Below are 17,231 nucleotides of genomic sequence, written 5' to 3'. Positions count from 1 at the left end.
TCTTCTTCTGTCTGTGTTGTGTAAGTTCTATACTCATGCATCCATCTCTCGCAAGATTTGCACTTCAGTACCTCGTACTCCGGCAGGGTATGCTAACAAAAGAGAAAGAAATCAAAATCAATTCTTTGCAACGAAAACGCGTCATTGCTTTCTAATAGCTCATCAAATCTGTAAAACCACGCTGTTAGTCATCAACCGCTTCAAGCCCAATGGTAAAGAGTAAATCAACGGGGGACAAAAACATACCTCTTCCAAAGAGACCGCGCTTGGCCCAGTCCATGGCAAGCAAGATCCGCGTCCTCAAGCTCACGCTCTGCGCAAAGTAGACGGACCGCCACATGTACACAGCCCACAAACCACCTGCGAAATTCCACCCCTGGCCCCAGTCGAAGACGGCCGAGTTGCCAATGTACGCGAGACTGCCCAAGTGGCGGTACTCGAACGCCTTGTACACCACCGAGTCGATGTCGCCGTCGAGGACCATGTTGGCCTTCAGCCCGTCCGACGTGCGCGCCATCTTGTTGAACTTGTGCGCGAGGTACTGGCCCTGCTGGTGGGCGCGCTGCGCCGTGGCGGGGAGGGACGTGAGCTTGGAGTCGATCTGCTTGAGGAGCTCCCTGAGCTCGCCGAAGCCGAGGGTGCCGGACTGGTCCTTGTCGAACTGCTCAAAGAGCTTGTCGAGGCGCTTCAGGTGGCCGACGGCCTGGGGAAAGCGGCGCTTCACGTCGTTGGCGACCTCGCACCAGTCGCTGAAGTGGAGCTCGAGGGTCTCGGGGTCCTTGCCGTGCTTGAAGGCCAGGCCGCGGCAGAAGGTGATGATGTGGTCGGCCACGTTGTTTTGGACTGTCGAGCAGTCGCCGATGGCGTAGACGTCGCCGAGGGGGGTTCCGTTTAGGCGGAGGTGGGTGTCCGTCTCGAGGGCGTGGCGGTTCGTCTGCGAGGGGCCGAGCTTGGAGGAGAGGCGCTTGCAGAGGTCGGCTTGGGCGACGCCCGTTGACCAGAGGCAGAAGCCCATGGGAAGTTCCTTGGTGAGGAGGGATCCGTCGGGCTGCTTTTGGGTGAAGGTGATCTTGTCCGGGTGGACCTCCTTGACGCGGGAGTTTGTGAGAATGTCAACCTGGTCGCGGGCGAAGTGCTCCTCCGCGTACTTGGAGAGAGTCTCGTCGTAGGTGTTGAGGATGTGGCTGCGGCTCTGAATCAGGTGGACGGAGATCTCGTTGCGGAGGAGCTTGGGGAAGTGAAGTGTCAGGTCCTCGTTGAGCATGTCAAACAGCTCGGCCGCGAACTCGACACCCGTGGGACCGCCACCGCTGACGACAAAGGACAAGAGACGCTTGCGCTCCTCGTCGGCGGTCGTCGGCAGGCAGGCTTGTTCGAGGTTGTGCATGACTTGGTTTCTAACCTTGCGCGCATCGCTGATGTCCTTGAGGAAGTGGGCGTTCTCCAGTCCCTTGACGCCGTGGGGGTTCGTGGTAGATCCAACGGCGATGACCAGCTTATCGTAGGGGACATAGAATCGTGTTTCGTTGCCAAAGGCGTCGGGTTGAGAGCACTCAATCAGCTTGTGGGAGAACTCGACGTCCTCGGCCTTGGCGCGGATGAAGTGACCGTGAACGCGGGCGAGGATTCGGCGGACGGGTTCGACCAGTGATCTCAGTTCCAGGGTTCCAACAGTGGCAGAGGGCAGCATGGGCGTGAACAAGAAGTAGTTTGTCGGGGACACAACAGTAACGTGGTATTCGTCGGGGTTGAGCTCCTTGAGTAGAGCCACTCCGCCCCATCCGCCGCCGAGAATAACAAGCTTGGGCTTCTCCTTTGCGCTCTTCATGTGTTCGTTGTCCAGGTCGTCAATCAGCACCTCTGCGATGGGCAGGTTCTTTGGTCCGCCTCGCTTGGGGCTCAGTGCCAGCTCAGATACCTCGATTTCGTTCTGGTCCGGGTGTTCCTTGTAAGTGGAGGCATCGTAGATGAAGAAGCCAACCACGCCGAGGCCGACAAAGATGATGCCGCCGCCGAGCCATGCGGCGCTGGCGTACGCGAAGCGGAGGAGTCGTGACCTTTGTTTCGGAGTAGAGGCCGGCGGCGGCGCGCCGGAGACCGATCGGATGGCGGTGCCTTTGGGCAGACCGTGGGCGTTGAAGAAGAAGTTGGCGAGAGGCGTGGTGGGAGGTGTTGTCCGGGATCGCTGGGGAGGAGGGCTAATAAAGGCGCGCCTTTGCGCGAGGGCGGCGACCTGTTGCCTGCATATCGGCGTAGGCTTGAACAAGCTGATGGGTGATGTGTGAGAAACGGCGCGAGGTATGCGCCTCAGCGCGGATGTGGTGGGAGGCATTTAATTATCGCAGATTAGTCTGGTGTTTTTTTCGTCTGACGTCGTGATAGAGTAAAGGTAGATCTAGCAGTATGGAGATGTCATGTCGAAACGAGTGAATGGGAGCAAGCAGAGAGCTCTAGAGATGTGTCGCGATGTACAATTGCAAAGAAGCAGCAAGAGACAGGTAACCAGAGAGAGTTGAGGTTGTTGGATTTATCCAAGAAAGAGAAAATCAAGGTCGTAATGGTCACGAAAATGAAAAGGTTCCTAGGGGCTGGCGGGCATAGCTCCCTGGACGTATGCGTAATGATGCTTGTACTAAGGTACCGTTCGCGCCAGAACCGTCAAATCCGAGGAAGCTAAGGTACCTTACACCGTGCTACGTAGCTACGTAGACGGGAGGACGTACCTTGTGCCGATAGCTCCAGCAAGTACGTCATTGTTCGGTTAAGCCGAAGGTTGCCTCCCATGCAATTACACCAGATAGGCCAGAATAATCTCCAAGGTGTCTTGCTCTACTTGTCAACGGATAGACTGACCACTAACCTTTTGGACGAGTTCTCTGATGCATCACGCGAGCAGGCAAGAAAAAAATTCTTTACACAAAAGCAGCATCCGTCCGCATTATCGCCGTCACCGACGACGAATCTCGGACTTTCGTCCCAACACCTCAGTTCCGTTGTCGGCGCCGCGATCTCACGGTCGTCCGAGCTGATAAGATCCTTTTAAAGAGGACCAACTAAAAAAAGGGTCCTTTCTCGGCCTGAAATCTGAATACTCATCTAGCGAGAAACTGTGATCTCAGTCAGCGGCGTCCAAAGACCCCCTGCCGCGGGAGCCGTACGTCTCCACCACCATGTCCACTTCTCGGTGTCTCGTTCGGCCAATTTGTAGCCGCATTTGGAGCCAATGACGAGAATCGCAGCCGTGAATCCGGTATCCGTCCAGAGTGCCAGAGTGCGAACAAGGCGAGCCGCGAGAGACATATATGCGAGGCAATGGATCTTCCAGGCTGTCTGGCAGGCGAACATGCGGCCTTTTCCAGAGGGACGGGTTCCAGCCCTTGAGGACCCTCAAATCTCATGAATCAAGCAGCCTTACTCCATGGCATTACGATGCACTTTTGCAATAGGATCTTTCCTGTTGCCACTTGAGCACTCATCGATTTTGCTACAGAGGCAGGCTCGGCGCAACTCGGCCGGGTTATACAAGTATATATATATGCCTACGGCTAGCATCGGAAGTACTTCTTCTCAACCCAGCGATCCTCGATATCTGCAAGCATGTTGCACAGAACAATAGTGATACCAGGAAACACCTTTGCAAGACGGTGTACACCCAGTCTTCCGGCAGCATAGCACGCCAGCACAATCTTGTCCTGGGCAACGCCGTGGTCGACGAGCACTTGCACAGCCATGAGTGCGGCGCCTCCGCTGGCCATCTGCGTGTCAATCAACAACACCGACTCGTGAGAGTCAATGTTATCCGGGAGCTTGAGATAATGCAGCTCGGGCTCTCCCGTCCGGACGTTGGACTGGATCAGGATTCTGCCTGTCCGCATGTCGGGGACGACCCTCTTCAAGGCCGTCTCAAAGGCGGCACCGCCACGAAGGACCAGCACCGCACTTACATCGCCCGTAGCTTGGAGTCCGTTGTACTTGTATCCTTGCGGCGTGGCAATGGTCTTTTCTCTGAACTGGACATTGTTGAGTGCCCTGTGGTTGTTAGCCCGTCATTCAGACGTTCACCCAGCAGGCAATCTACTCACTGCTCGATCAGAAGACACGCGAGGCGGTCAAAGTAGAAGATAAAGTCTTCCGCAGAGGTGTCGATATCCTGGATGATGGTGCTCATGCCTCTCAGTTGCGGTGACTGGTCGAGAATCACGACTCTGTCAGACAGAGGGTCACTGGCAGCAGCCAACTCCAACTGCGTGAGTGCTGCCCGGTGGTGGGTTGACTTTTCGATCAACTTGCGCTCAATGTACTGAACAACCATGGCTAGACTAGGTATTAGTTATGAAGCTGTACTGACATGATGATATGCTTACCCATAGCTACGCGGTTCTCGATACCTCTCGGCACGATGATGTCTACTTGCGATCAGTCTCTACGAAGCATCTGAAGCGGCTCGGCTAGTTTACCTGCGACTTTGCGCTGCGGCTCGACGAACTGGACACAGACATGTTAGGAAAGCCCAACACGATTTGATGATGGAGCTCTTTACTTTTTCAAAGTTTGGTTTCACAAACTTGAACCACTGCTTCATGATACCATCTACGTCACGGCCACGCTCCTTGACGTCTCTCAACACTTTACGTTGCAAGGTCAGCTGTGCACTAAGTACATCACATCCCGGGCTGCCTGCGACTTACCTCTCCGTGACAAACACGTATCGGCATCCGCCTCGCAGAATATCTGAGCAACAGTCAGAAGTTGATCGCGGTTCGATTTGACGGGATTGAAATACCCTCATATCCAGAAGATCAATAATACGGGGGTCATGGAGGGCAAAGATTCCTTCCAGGATGATGACGTGAGGTGAGTAGATGGTTGTGGTATTGTCCAACCTTTGATGCTTAGAGAAGGAGTAAATGGGAATTTCAGCCCGTTTTCTGAAACCAATTATTATCATAAAATTAAACATTGATGTCTGAAATGCTCGCCTTCAGACTAGAAGAAGAGTTTCATGAAGCAAATTAGAAAGCGAAGATGTTACAAGACTTACCCAGCCTTCAGATCGCGCAAACATTGTACAAGTACGTTAAAGTCAATTGCCTGAATTTGGTCAACATGCATGCCAGCAGTACTATCGGCATACATCTTACATCTGGCGCGTCAAAGTCAAAGTCGTTGTCAAAAGCCCTCTTTGACTCCTCGGGACTCAGGGGGTTGTAGAAAGAGTCCTATATTCAGATCGAGTCAGGGGAGGGGCCATCGCCGCAAGCCGCCGGTTGGCGGGGTAAATGCACACATACCATGGACAAAATCACCACCCAGGGCAGATTCAGCTTCCTCACAATGGCGTGCGACAGAGTCGACTTTCCAGAGCCAGAACTGCCAGCAATACCAATGATGCTGACATCTGCCCACGGTGGTGAGTAGTGAGTCCGCCGCTGGATCGTCACATGAGACTCGGTGCCGCTGTGGTTGTCTGCCATTCTTTGAGCTGAGAGGCGGAGGTCGCCGACGTCGATGCGCGGGGCAGGCTGGTGGTGGTTTATCGGGTAGCTACAGCTTTATCCTCGGATTCTGCAGCGAAGTGAGATAGGCCGGTGGACAGAACAACCAACGACCTGAGGAACAGAGACCGCAGGTGTCGACGGCTTTGATGTCTGCTCCCTTCGCAATGGAAGGGGGGAAGAAGCAGAGATGAAATCCGAGGATATAAAAATGAAAACACTGGCTAAAAGGCGACTTCCAGGGTCCAGTCCCCAAAGATAAGCGCTGAGGGGGATGGGTGCTTGACTTTGACAACCTAAGCCCGGTGTATGGTGGAGCTGGCCGGGCTAGATCTGATGTTGAAGGTAACCGAATGGAAGGTACCTGCCACAAAGCTTGCTGATCAGACGGGAGGGGAAGTTGCCATTTGCTGTTTCTATAGGGAAGGTGGACTGTACATCTTGGAAATGTTAGGGACAAGTTAAAACAGCCTGATCAAAAGAGAGAGGCTGTGCTCGCGTGCTATCTTTCCTCAAAGCATCAAGTCCGGTTCTCCAACGGAACATTTCTTGTAGAAGTGAACGATCCAATAGCGGGCTGGGCTCACACAGGTGGGCGCACAAATACACAGGGTCCAGATGACCGCAGCTGTGCCTACGCAGGACAGCAGCCCGCAGGCACGATGCGTAGTTGCGGTTCATCACTTCGTACAGGTAAGGGCGGTCAGGTGGTATTAGCTCTGGTACCTGCCTCTCTTGTGCTTCTGGTGGGTCGCGCCCTGTGTTTTTTTTTTGCCCTGTTCAACCCCAGTTGTGGCCCCCCGGGCTGCGTGGCTGCTCTCAGCGCCTTACCTGCCTTACCTTGAAAGCAAGGTACCTTGCCTTGGGTAGAGAGGGCATGTGCCTCGGATTACCTAATTATGGCTGCCCCACGCCAGGCGGTCCGGCTGATCCTGCGATTGGCCCTCTGCAGCCGCAAACTCTGGAACCAAATAAAGCTCCGCTCCAGCCTCTTTCTCTTTGTTCTGACGTTTCTTCCTTCTTCCACATCCAATCCCAGTTCTTCCTCAGCATCTTTTTCTTTCAAAGACTTCCTTCGCGTAACAAAACGAACGGGAGCTCGACTGGCCACTCAAATGTGACGACGGCCCAGCCCAGAGCCTGTCTGATCCTGCCTTGCTTTCCCTGCATTTGCGCACTTCCCATCGCATGTCAGGACTGCCGGACATCAACGACCCAACAGCCATAGCAGTTTGGAATAGAGCTGCTGCGCGTCTCGTGCGGGAGACGTTGGAGAGAATCATGGTCCGTTGAGCTCCCCGTGTGCCAGTGTGCCAGTGTGTACATCCATGCTGGCCACGCCGTTTTGGTTGTCTTTGACAGCTAGCTAAGATGTCATCCAGACTTCGTCTGCATCGACTGCTACACCCATGAAGCATGCCTTCGAGAGGCGTGTTCAGGACGTCAAGTCGCCCAAAAGGTAAGCTCCTCTCTCTCTTCTCGTCATCTTCCACGTCGAAGCCCGGCGCTAGCTCCGAAGCTACGTCTGGCGCTTCCCCCCTCCCCTCCCAGCTCACATGATGATCAACTATCAAATGGGAATCTCTCCTAGCAATTACCATGCGGAGAACTCGATATAAAATAACCCTGACACTTTTGCTGTTTTGCACATTTTTACGTTGTTCAAACTACAGCCAAGAGGACATCTGTGCTAACATGGACTCTCAGCGACATCAACGCCCTGATCCTCGATTACTTGACAATGGAAGGCTATCCTAACGCTGCCGCAAAATTCAGCAAGGAAGCCAACCTCCAACCCCACCAAGTCGACGAGACGATCAAGGTCCGCCAGCAGATTCAAAACTCCATTCATACTGGAAGCATTCAGTACGCCATTGAGGCTCTGAATGACTTTGACTCAGAGGTTAGTTGTTTACTCTCCGCAACATTAAACCCCAGTCGCAGTGATTAGACATCGAGTTATCATGCACCACTCATAGCACCTTCGGGACACTTTGATGAGGAACAACCACTTTTTGATGAGCTTTCGCCTTATACACTACTTGTCAGCATGTTTCTGCTTTGTACACATGTTCTAACAAGTCATCTAGATTCTTGACCGCGATCCAACCTTGCACTTCGCGCTGCTTCGCCTCCAACTTGTGGAGCTCATTCGGGCGTGCACAAACACACCCGGCGGGGATATCACTCCTGCCTTGTCATTCGCCACGAACCATCTTGGACCGCGTGCACCGACCGACTCACGCTTCCTCAAAGACCTGGAAGAGACGATGGCGCTGTTGGTGTTCCCGCACAACGATCTCGAGCCGCAGTTGGCAGCCATTTTGCATCCAGACCTGAGACGGGATGTTGCAGATGATGTCAACAAGGCCATCTTGCAGCGTCAATCGGAGCGTAGGGAAGCCGCGATCCGACAGCTGGTCAAGATGAGGGCTTGGGCTGAGTCTGCTGCGAGAGCGGAGAAGAAGCCCCTCCCTGAGAGAATTGGTCTCGGCTTGAATGGAGACGAGAGTGACGGGCACGACCCAATGATGCTCTCGTAGAGCAACAGTCTTGAGGGCTACAGCAGCGACAAGGAGAATTATGATCCACTGCAAGAGGGTCCGTTGAATGAAGGCAATGGGCGAGAAACAAACGATCTTGATCGGTATCTCCTTCACAGACCGATTACCTCCCAGGTCGAGGAATAGAATCGCATCCTGGGAGCGGAGAGTTATCACGATGGCGTTGCCCATATCGCTGACGATGCTAAAGACCGCCGTTTGGTTGAGTTGATCATGGAATATTATGAAGGGGAACATGATGGCTAGGGAATAGCGCATGGAGTTAAGAGCAAGCAGGGTTTGACTTTGGGATACGGGCCAGGATTGGCAAATCTTGGAGGCGTTACATCATTCATTCGGTTACGACTGAATGAGGGATTATGGTACATACATTTTTAATGGTCCACGACATCGGGTCAACAGATGACCGATAAAGGAATAGAAGCCATCACGGCAATTGCGAACTCTATACTATACCCCTCTCGTGAAATGTTCCGTGAGAAAATGGCCGGCCGTGTCTGGTCTCTTTGTGACTATCAATAACCCATAATATACCTAGGTACCTTCGCAGTAGAATCTATCTTACCGCAAGGTAGATGGAATGGAGGTCATAGTACGAGTGGAGACTTTCGAGCCAATCACGGTTGGAGAAAGTCCGATTACAGCTCAGCATACTGAGTTTCCCGTATGTTCATCGAGAAACCCAGCTTCAATATCAAAATCACGTTGAAATCCGGTTATGTTTCAATTTTTTTATTGCTTTCTTTACCAAAACCCCTCTCCTCATCAGGTCTCAGGTCTACCATGGGGTACAAACGGTCTTTTGAAAGTTTTATATACAAGTGATACTCCGTACAACAATATCGCTCCGACTCTGTCCCTCTCTACTTGGTCCGAATGTGCTTAAGCTTCTTGGGCGAGTACAAAAAGTTGTTGGCGTACGCCTTGGGCTTGATCCGCCTCGACTGCGGCTCCTGGACAAAGTACTCGTACCCTTGCTTCTCTGCAAAGTGGATGGCGTCCTCCTTGGACTTGAAGTTGAGTTTGGTGCCCTGCATCATGTCGGCCGACGACTGCCAGCCCATGAGCGGGTTCTCCCAGCGGTGGCCCTTGGGGAGGATGTCCCAGTCCATGCGCCAGTGGTGGCCTTGCCAGTTGCCTGATTGCGTTGCGGGCTTGGATTCCTGGTAGATGCTGTGAGGGTTTCCGTCGTTAGCTTTTGCGATTTTCTCTTCTTTTCTGTCTTTCTCCGTCGTCTGAGATAAAGGCTATGCGTACCGGACTGTGCGAGCCTGGAGCTCCATGGGGGCACCGGAGATGACGGCGGCTTGGATGAAGGGGACGTCTTCGCTGCCGTTTTGGAGCTTCTTGGGGGTCGGGGTGAAGGTCCTGCGAGAACACAACCCAGTTAGCACTTTGTTATGTTTGCCCAACCCAATTGCAAACGCATGCAATAATTCCTCCCAAGAGCTTTGCGTCCTTACGAGGTGGCCTTGTCGGCGGCGATGCTGTAGTCGGGCTCGTTCTGCTCGGTCGAGGGGGCCACGGCGGCGGGCTGCTGTGTCGTGGTGCCGGTCGTGAGCTGGCTCTCGAATCGGCGAGCGGTTACGGGCGCGGAGACGGAAGCTCGGAAGGGAGCGGCGCTCCGCAGCAGGCGAGCTGCGTTGTAGGCGCGGAGGGATGCCATTGCGACGTGTGGGAGATGGGTGTTGGCTTCCCTTCAATTGTCGTCGTGGGACGAATTGGGTAGTCTGGGAATGCGATAATGGGTGGTGGTTGATGGTACGGCACTGGACAAGGCGGAAGGGCCTTGCCTTGCTTGGGGGGTGGTCCGGATTGGGGCGCGCTGATTGGCCGCCGCAAGAACCTTGACCCGAAAGAAACGAGTGCTTTTCGTTCAAACCTCACTTTCGGCAAACGGAGCGTCACCCTCGTCTATCATAGCCATCAGCCTTCCTCCCCTCCACGTCGAAATCGATAAAGTCAATTGATCCGCTCAATTGACCGTTTGCGCCGAGCGACCCTCCCGATTCTTCGATACCCCAAAGTCACCATGAGCTTCGTCCCCCGCCGCGGTCTCTCGACCCTCATCCCCCCCAAGGTGCGCTCATCTCCCTCTGTCCGGCCGACGACCGGCAGCTCTGCTATCGAACCCGGAGAAGTACGCTGACATTGATGCACACAGGTCGCCTCTCCCAAGGTACGATTATGATCCCGACTCACTTTTTTGTTTTTGTGATGGATGCGAGGTTTGGATGGGAAAAGATTACCCGGCGAATTCGGAGGTTCGGGCGCGGGATACGGAGGAGCGACAAGGACGGAGCTACTCGGAGCTACGGATTTTCTCAATAACAACATCAACAACGAGATGCAATACGGATCCCAGGAAAAAAGGGCTAACATGACAAACACGGACAGGCCCTTGGCGCGGACCCCAACGCCGTTCGCATGCAGCGCGTTGTCAACTTCTACGAGAAGCTCCCCCGTGGTGCCGCCCCCGAGGCTAAGCCCACTGGCATCCTCGGCCGTTACGCCGCCAAGCACTTCAGCGGCAAGAACGCCTCTGCGAAGCGTATGTTGCCCCTTTACTTGCGAACGAAGGTCTGGCATGGGACAGAAGACTGACTGTTGTTGTGTAGCCATCATCCACGCCCTTGGCCTCCTCCTCGTCATCGGCTACGCTCAGAACTACTACTTCCACCTCCGTACGTCAAAACCCCTTCAGCGTGATTCTTCAGATAAAATACCAGAAAGACGAATAAGACGGGGAGCGGTTCGGCGATGTGATGCTAACGATTGACAGGCCACCACAAGAACAATGCTCACTAAGCGACTCCCATCTGGTTGTAGTCCAGCCTCTGGCTGTGTAATGGCATTGGGACCGTGTATATAAGAATTAGAACCTATTCTCCAGGAGGAGGCTCCTCGGCAAATTTCCTTTTTCGTGTCCAGCGTGTATTCCTCCCTCCAATGTGAAATGGACAGAGAGAAAAGCGCGGTCTGATGAAAAGACATGAACAAAAAGAGGATGGCCTGGGATGTTCTCGTTCTCGGTCTTTTGTAGAGCCGCTGACAAGTCGAGCCGAGAGTTTGTTTCAGCTAGTCTAAAGATTAACTGAGTGGTATTGCGTAATGCTCATCCGGCTCAAACTTCCCAGGAAACCCGATGTGATGTGATGTGATGTTATGTATACACTCGAGAAGAGAAGACACGGGCGACACCGATCAGTAATGAATATGAGGCCACCATTGAGTTTGGTTTGCCAGGTGCTGTCTGCCTTACGATTGTTCAGATAATTCGAAGTTAGTCTCAAAGCAACGAGAATGCCATTAGTTTGACTCATTATTACAGACAGATAATACAGACAGATAAAACAACTGTCAGTCAGAGAAGTGCGTCCATGAAAGCTCAGACGGAGAGGCGCTCATCAATGCACTGGCACACTGGATCCAAGAATAGCCCGTTGGGATGTCGGGGGATCCCGCGTTGTTTCCTCCCGCCGGCGTTGCCTTCCCCAGCCCGCAAAGCCAGCGCTTTCCGCACTAGGCCGAGCTGAGCCATGACCAAAACACAGTGTTTGAAAGCCACAGTGCACGAGGCTGACACACTGTCACAGCCTTCTTGGGCACCCAGTGACCACGTCGGCGGGCAGGTACCCATCGCGTCCCCACTGTTTTCCCTCACCTTGCCTGCCTCTCTCCCCTCGCAGTGGACAGCGACTGAGCACTGGAGCAGCACTACAGTGACTGGACAGGTGGACAGCACACAGCGCTGGAGACACTGAGCAACTTTGGCTGCTCCCCCTGCCCGCTGCCGCACGCTAATCCCTGATTAGGCGACTGCAGCTTCTCTAAGGAAAATCGACCTCACAACCATCACAGCCGCATAGGTGTGCCCTTCTCTACCACCACCTCACCCCCATCAGCCCAGCGCTCCTTTTTTTTTCCTCTTTTCCCTTCCAACCCTCCCCTTCGGACGCTATACCTCGACGACGCCGACGACGAAGCCGACGACGTACGTCTTGCTGGTAGGGGAACTATCCGAATCCGCGACTCCCACGATCGCATTCGCCCCGCGATTCGAATACACGAAACCGCTCGATTTCTGCGACTCGTCGCTCCCCCCGGCCCATACATACCTAGTACTCCATCACCAAATCCGACCAACCACCAACCACCATCATCTCGGCCTTCAACGATCTTACACACCCACACATCCAGAACAAGTCCTTCTAGTGACTCGAGCTCGGAAAAGCCAAACCTCGCTCTTCCAGCGCAGAACATCCGACGACGTATGATGGCAACTGAAGCCACCCTCGCCGCCCCCGTTGATGCTTCTGTCCATTCTGACCCCAAGCTCGTGAGTTCCCTCTTTTCCCCTCCTCCCCAGCAGCCCCAGCCTCACACCGCTGGCGCCCTGCCCCATCGCCGGACGATCCCCGCGTCCCCTCTTCCACTCGTCTTCATTCGTCATTCCACCCCATGCGAACCTCACCCTTCACTCTGTCGCTTGCCCTTTGGCTAACCTAGGATCCTTTCGGAACCCTCCGCCGAACAGACTAACGACGCTGACATCGACTCCCATAATGTCGGTCCAAATCGCGCGAAACTGAACGGTAGTCCCGCCGTCGATGACTTAGAGAATAAGCACATCACCGGTGTCGAAGATCAACTCAATTCAGCAGATGTTAGTGTTAGTGGAGGGTCGGATACGGAGGCATCACGGGCGGCTCGAGATGGAGAAAAGGGACACGGCAGGACGTCGTCGGCCGTCAAGAAGCCCGCAACCTTCAAGGCTGTCTCGGTCAACAAGACCTTCCTAGCATCAAAGGGCCCTACCATTTCCTCGGCGACCAAACCCGGCGAAAAGACGAATTCGACCTCGATCCTGAGCTCCTCGCCATCAGGAACCTCGACTCTGTCTTCACGGCCGAGGCTAGTCGCAAAGTCGGGCACTGGCACAGGTTCTTCGCCGGGACTCAAAGCGGCTGCCAACGGCGCCAAGCCTGCCGCCGGCCCTGACCCCAGCGCAGTATGGAACAAGAATCGACGTAAGGCGACTACTAGGTCTTTGAGGGTGGTTGCGGTCATGTGCTAATATAACGAACCTCAGCTGTCCCTACCCCGGAACCCAAAAAGCTTACGGATGAAGAACTTAAGAAGTATGGTATCCATATGGCAAGCCGTCTTGCCCCCGAAAGCGGACAGTCGGCACAGGGAAATTGGGCAGATATAGAAGACGACGACGACGACTGGGCGCCCGAGACCATCACCTGGACCGATGGTACCAAGACCACCCTCCCGCATCCCGACGAAGTACCTGCGCCGCCGCCGCCGCCCGAGCCGACTCCTGCGCCACCCAAAGAGAAGGTCTTGGAGAAACCGAAATCTCCTGTACCACCGCCTCGAACCACCGCTTCGCCCTCGATTAAGACTGGCGGGCTTGCATCTGGCAAAGGGCTCATCCTCAAGGCTGGGTCTGCCGAAAAGCCCACGCTCGTCGCCAAACCACCTGCACCCCCGACGCCAGTGAAATCGCCCTGGGCACCTCTGCCCCCCGTCGAGAAGGCTCCTCCGCCAGTCATCGCCGGGCCGCCTGCTCCTCAGCAAGGCGCGAGATACCCCCCGAGAGACCACGCGACTAATAATAACGTTCCGCCCTACCATGCCAAGGAGATTGCTGCTGATGACTTCAACCGATCAGCTTGGAGAGAAGGCGGTCCTCCGGGCGGAAACCGAGAACTGTTTAACTCGCAATCTGGGCGATATGAGCCGGTCCCGGCCGATCGAAGAGGCTCCTTCCGATCTGACGTCCATCCTAGGCAGCCGGCAGTGTTACAACGCCCGTCCCAATCCGATCATCCGGAGCCCTCTGCCGCTTTCCAAACCAGCAGGAACTCTGTGCCCGACGGTCCCATGGGTAGGCGCCGTGGATCTTCTGTTGCTAGCGGTGGTAGCGGATCTTACTTGCAACGGCCAGGCAAGGGACATGAGCTTCCGGGTCCTCCCCAGGACCTGCTGAGTGCTCGTAGGGGCTCCATGGCTGGCTCGGTTGAAAGTCCCATGTCCCCGCGGAACTTTTCGCCTTCGGGCTTACAACATGGTCCTCGGATGCACGGCAACCAGCAGTGGCAACCTCGACCATCCCCCGGAACCAACCATGCCACCCTACACTCAGCTGGCCCTCAGACAGACGGAAGACCAGCCCCACCGCCACCGATGGCGCGATTGGAGGAGGATCTCGAGATGCAGAAGAAGGTCATGCGTGAGAAACGCGAATTGGCAATGCAGAGGCGACGCGAAGAGGAGGCTCGTGAGGAAGCTGCGAGGAAAGCGCGCATTGCGGCGAAGTTGGAAGCCATGGGGCCAGCCCCAGAACGCAAAAGTGACAAGAAGGAGGCTTCACCAGAGAGTTCCAACGCGGCCCCAGCACAGGCGCAATCTCGACAAGACGGTTCCACTGCCCAGGAAGCCGGTTCACAGCCGCCTGCCGCGGGTCCCGATACATCGGCTGCCCCTTCAACTCCCGCCAACGCCAAGGACAAGCCTTACGGCGAAAGACGCGTCACCGCAGGCGGAGAGCATGCGAGACGACCAAGTGGCTCGGAGGCAAGGCAGCCCAACTCATGGGTTGCACCTACGCCTCAACAAGAGCGGCTTCCGACTTGGGGCGCGGCTGCGGCTGGCCCTCAGGCTCCTCGTAACGTCTGGGGATCGCCTAACAATGATCGCGGACTGGGCAACGGCACCTTCAATACTGACTTGGGCCGTTTGCCAGAGCCTCAAGCAGCAGGAAAGGGCCCAGCACCCATCGCACCACCCAGCGCGCAGCGAGCGCAGGTTCAGATTCCACCGGTCACCCAGGCTCGTCCTACTACGGGTAATGCTCGCGAAGTGAACGAGATGAGAAATAGATGGGCTCACTCGGTTCTGGAAGGCGACAAGATAGTACTCGACGAGAAGAGATCGCAGCGCCTCGAGCGTGATCGGAGCCTGGTGGAGCGCGGGCTCACTATTGAACAAGCTCAAGCCACGATCAAAGACACTTGGCGCCCATCTGGAGATGGAAGACGCGATCCTGCACACGTTATTCACCACGATGTTCGCGCTGCTGGGTCTGTCGACCACTCATCTGTGCTACCTCCCACAGGACCATCGGCCGCCACTCAATCTCGAAGCTCCTCTAGATTCTTCCCTCCCAGGGACAACAGACATGATTCCACAGCTTCTCATGCGGAACCATCGAGGCCTAACTCGCCTTCCCCGCCGCCCCCGGATATGCTTGGCCACCCGGCCTTCGATGGAGACGCCATGCACCCTCACGTATCTCTCCCCCGACCGCATCCCGTTGTCAAGTTACCACCTTCAGCTGCGGCGGCGCAGTCAGCGGCACCCAGATCTACTGGGCCGTTTGCTTGGGCAACCCCAGCCGGTTACAAAGATGGTCCAGGAACTCATGGGCGCGGACCTCACCAGCAGAACCACGTGTCCCAGCGGTCGCAAGATTCAGCAGGAAACGAGAATTGGCAAGATAGGATCAACAACCTGCTCACGGGTCGAAAGCCAAACTCTCCGCCAAAGGCACCTGGTGTCGAGCCTGTCACTAAAAGTGCTCTCGACTACTCTGGTCACTACAATCCGGCTACCGTCTCTCTACCTCGCTCAGCCACCCAGAACGTATCAGACGATGTGAAGTCTTTCACTACAAAGCCGCCGGCAGAGGAATGCTTCGAGGAGCAGGAAATGGGGTCGCTTCCACGCATTCATTTACCCCATAAGACTCCGGAGGCTGCTTGGCAACCTGCTGCCGCCCCGATTAAGCCTCTGCCGAGGCGTTTCTGGGTTTCCGATGTCGAAACTGTTCGTTCCCTGTGGTTCCCCCATGAGATGTCTACTAGCGGCAGCGTTTATCGCATTCTTCTTCCCGGTATGGGTGATGCCAGGACTGTCCCACTTCCTTTCTCTCGATCGGGAAGCAATCCACGACGATCCAGCGGGCGTGGTGGTGGGCAGCGAGGATCGGGCCCGAATCATCGTGGCGGCAAGGGACGGGAGCCTTCGTATTCCGGTGAAGGAAGCAGTACGACACCTCCCCCCAGCCGAGGAGGCCGCGGTGGCTACCGCGGACGCGGGTCCGAGAACTGGTCCCGCAGGACTACGCCCACGCAGGCAGCCTAAGAGCTGTCCACATTACAACTTCAAACCCTACACAACTTTGTTGACTTGTTGAGGTTAACATACACTACCAATCGCAGCCGGCAGTATCAACGGCCGACGAACACCGCACAAATATTGTTCCGCATGCTGCTACTGTGGCATGCCCGAACTGCTCCGCCACGAGCGGTAGGCAGTGTGTACCATCTCGAAAAATCGATTATCTTCGCAGAGAGCGCTTTGCGTTTTCAGACTTTTACGGACCCTGACTTGATCGAATCGCTTTGGTCGGTCGGTATATGAGCTTGACCGGCCGGGAAATTTGGCCCAGACGCGGACAAATGGGGCGGATGGAAGCGACAGCGAAGTCTTTTGGTGAATTTTCTTCTCTTCCACTCTCACGACACGCGAGCTCCATCTTCCCACCATTGAACAACACTTCCAACCCAATACGAGAACCCCCTTTGCTCGGCTACATAAGTCAGAGGGGAGAAACGCTGGTCATGTTGACCAAGGTCCGGTGTTTCTTCGTACGATTCATAACCATGACACGCATAACGAACGGCCGGGAGGTCAAAGGAAGGTTGGCTGGCGGGTGTCCTGGGAGCATCGGAGGGGGCAACGCGGTCTTTTACAAACACCTGATGTGCAAAGGAGGTGAGATTACAGGACTCGGAAATGGATGAGTGTCTTTTTCTTACACAAGCGTTTACTCGGTCACTGCCAGGGGAAGGACAGACAGTAGCTGCTTGAGGGCAGTTGACGTCCAGGGTAATTGCAGTTCAGAAAATACACAAACAAATGATGAAAACTCGCTTTTCACTTGTGCCTCTATTCATGTCGTCCTGATTGTGAAGTTGTGATGAATAATTACTAAGCCCCCCTGGACTGACGGAATTTATGAAGCTGCTTGGGATGCTCAAAATGTTGCCAAGGCCATGTATCACCTCGCTGTAGGTTGATGAAAATTACCAGGTGAGAACATTCAACGTCCAAACATTGCCGAATGAGGCCAATAATCCAAATATGGGGCCGATGT

General features: G+C 54.9%; 5 protein-coding genes across 5 annotated transcripts; 3 read left to right on the top strand and 2 right to left on the bottom strand.

Annotated features, from left to right (window-relative positions):
* Positions 1-184: 184 nt before the first annotated feature.
* CLUP02_15491 (uncharacterized protein) lies at positions 185-5,902 on the bottom strand (the record flags this gene model as incomplete). The annotated part of the gene is made up of 20 exons (XM_049294415.1): positions 185-2,267; positions 2,373-2,395; positions 2,473-2,588; positions 2,724-2,829; positions 2,917-3,009; positions 3,109-3,376; positions 3,436-3,507; positions 3,562-4,029; positions 4,083-4,314; positions 4,365-4,406; positions 4,458-4,485; positions 4,541-4,626; positions 4,689-4,731; positions 4,784-4,891; positions 4,959-4,986; positions 5,042-5,091; positions 5,142-5,219; positions 5,292-5,522; positions 5,595-5,822; positions 5,885-5,902. The coding sequence occupies 20 exons, from the start codon at positions 5,900-5,902 to the stop codon at positions 185-187; spliced, it is 4,401 nt and encodes a 1,466-aa protein (XP_049151561.1).
* Positions 5,903-6,683: 781 nt separating this feature from the next.
* On the top strand, positions 6,684-8,038 carry CLUP02_15490 (ran binding protein in the microtubule-organising centre; the record flags this gene model as incomplete). Its single annotated transcript, XM_049294414.1, has 4 exons — positions 6,684-6,779; positions 6,878-6,954; positions 7,203-7,398; positions 7,586-8,038. The coding sequence occupies 4 exons, from the start codon at positions 6,684-6,686 to the stop codon at positions 8,036-8,038; spliced, it is 822 nt and encodes a 273-aa protein (XP_049151560.1).
* Positions 8,039-8,922: 884 nt separating this feature from the next.
* On the bottom strand, positions 8,923-9,725 carry CLUP02_15489 (uncharacterized protein; the record flags this gene model as incomplete). Its single annotated transcript, XM_049294413.1, has 3 exons — positions 8,923-9,232; positions 9,317-9,427; positions 9,523-9,725. The coding sequence occupies 3 exons, from the start codon at positions 9,723-9,725 to the stop codon at positions 8,923-8,925; spliced, it is 624 nt and encodes a 207-aa protein (XP_049151559.1).
* Positions 9,726-10,091: 366 nt separating this feature from the next.
* CLUP02_15488 (uncharacterized protein) lies at positions 10,092-10,908 on the top strand (the record flags this gene model as incomplete). The annotated part of the gene is made up of 5 exons (XM_049294412.1): positions 10,092-10,139; positions 10,224-10,238; positions 10,457-10,610; positions 10,678-10,743; positions 10,853-10,908. 5 exons carry the CDS (start codon positions 10,092-10,094, stop codon positions 10,906-10,908), a joined length of 339 nt encoding a protein of 112 aa, XP_049151558.1.
* Positions 10,909-11,170: 262 nt separating this feature from the next.
* Positions 11,171-16,385, top strand: CLUP02_15487 (uncharacterized protein; the record flags this gene model as incomplete). The annotated part of the gene is made up of 10 exons (XM_049294411.1): positions 11,171-11,211; positions 11,268-11,310; positions 11,404-11,543; positions 11,656-11,691; positions 11,749-11,781; positions 11,921-12,481; positions 12,569-13,089; positions 13,152-15,971; positions 16,033-16,221; positions 16,294-16,385. 10 exons carry the CDS (start codon positions 11,171-11,173, stop codon positions 16,383-16,385), a joined length of 4,476 nt encoding a protein of 1,491 aa, XP_049151557.1.
* Positions 16,386-17,231: the final 846 nt, after the last annotated feature.

Source organism: Colletotrichum lupini, chromosome 8 (assembly GCF_023278565.1).
Source record: "Colletotrichum lupini chromosome 8, complete sequence".
NCBI classification, from domain to species: Eukaryota; Fungi; Ascomycota; class Sordariomycetes; order Glomerellales; family Glomerellaceae; genus Colletotrichum; species Colletotrichum lupini.
This window is presented reverse-complemented; position numbering and strand designations above follow the sequence as displayed.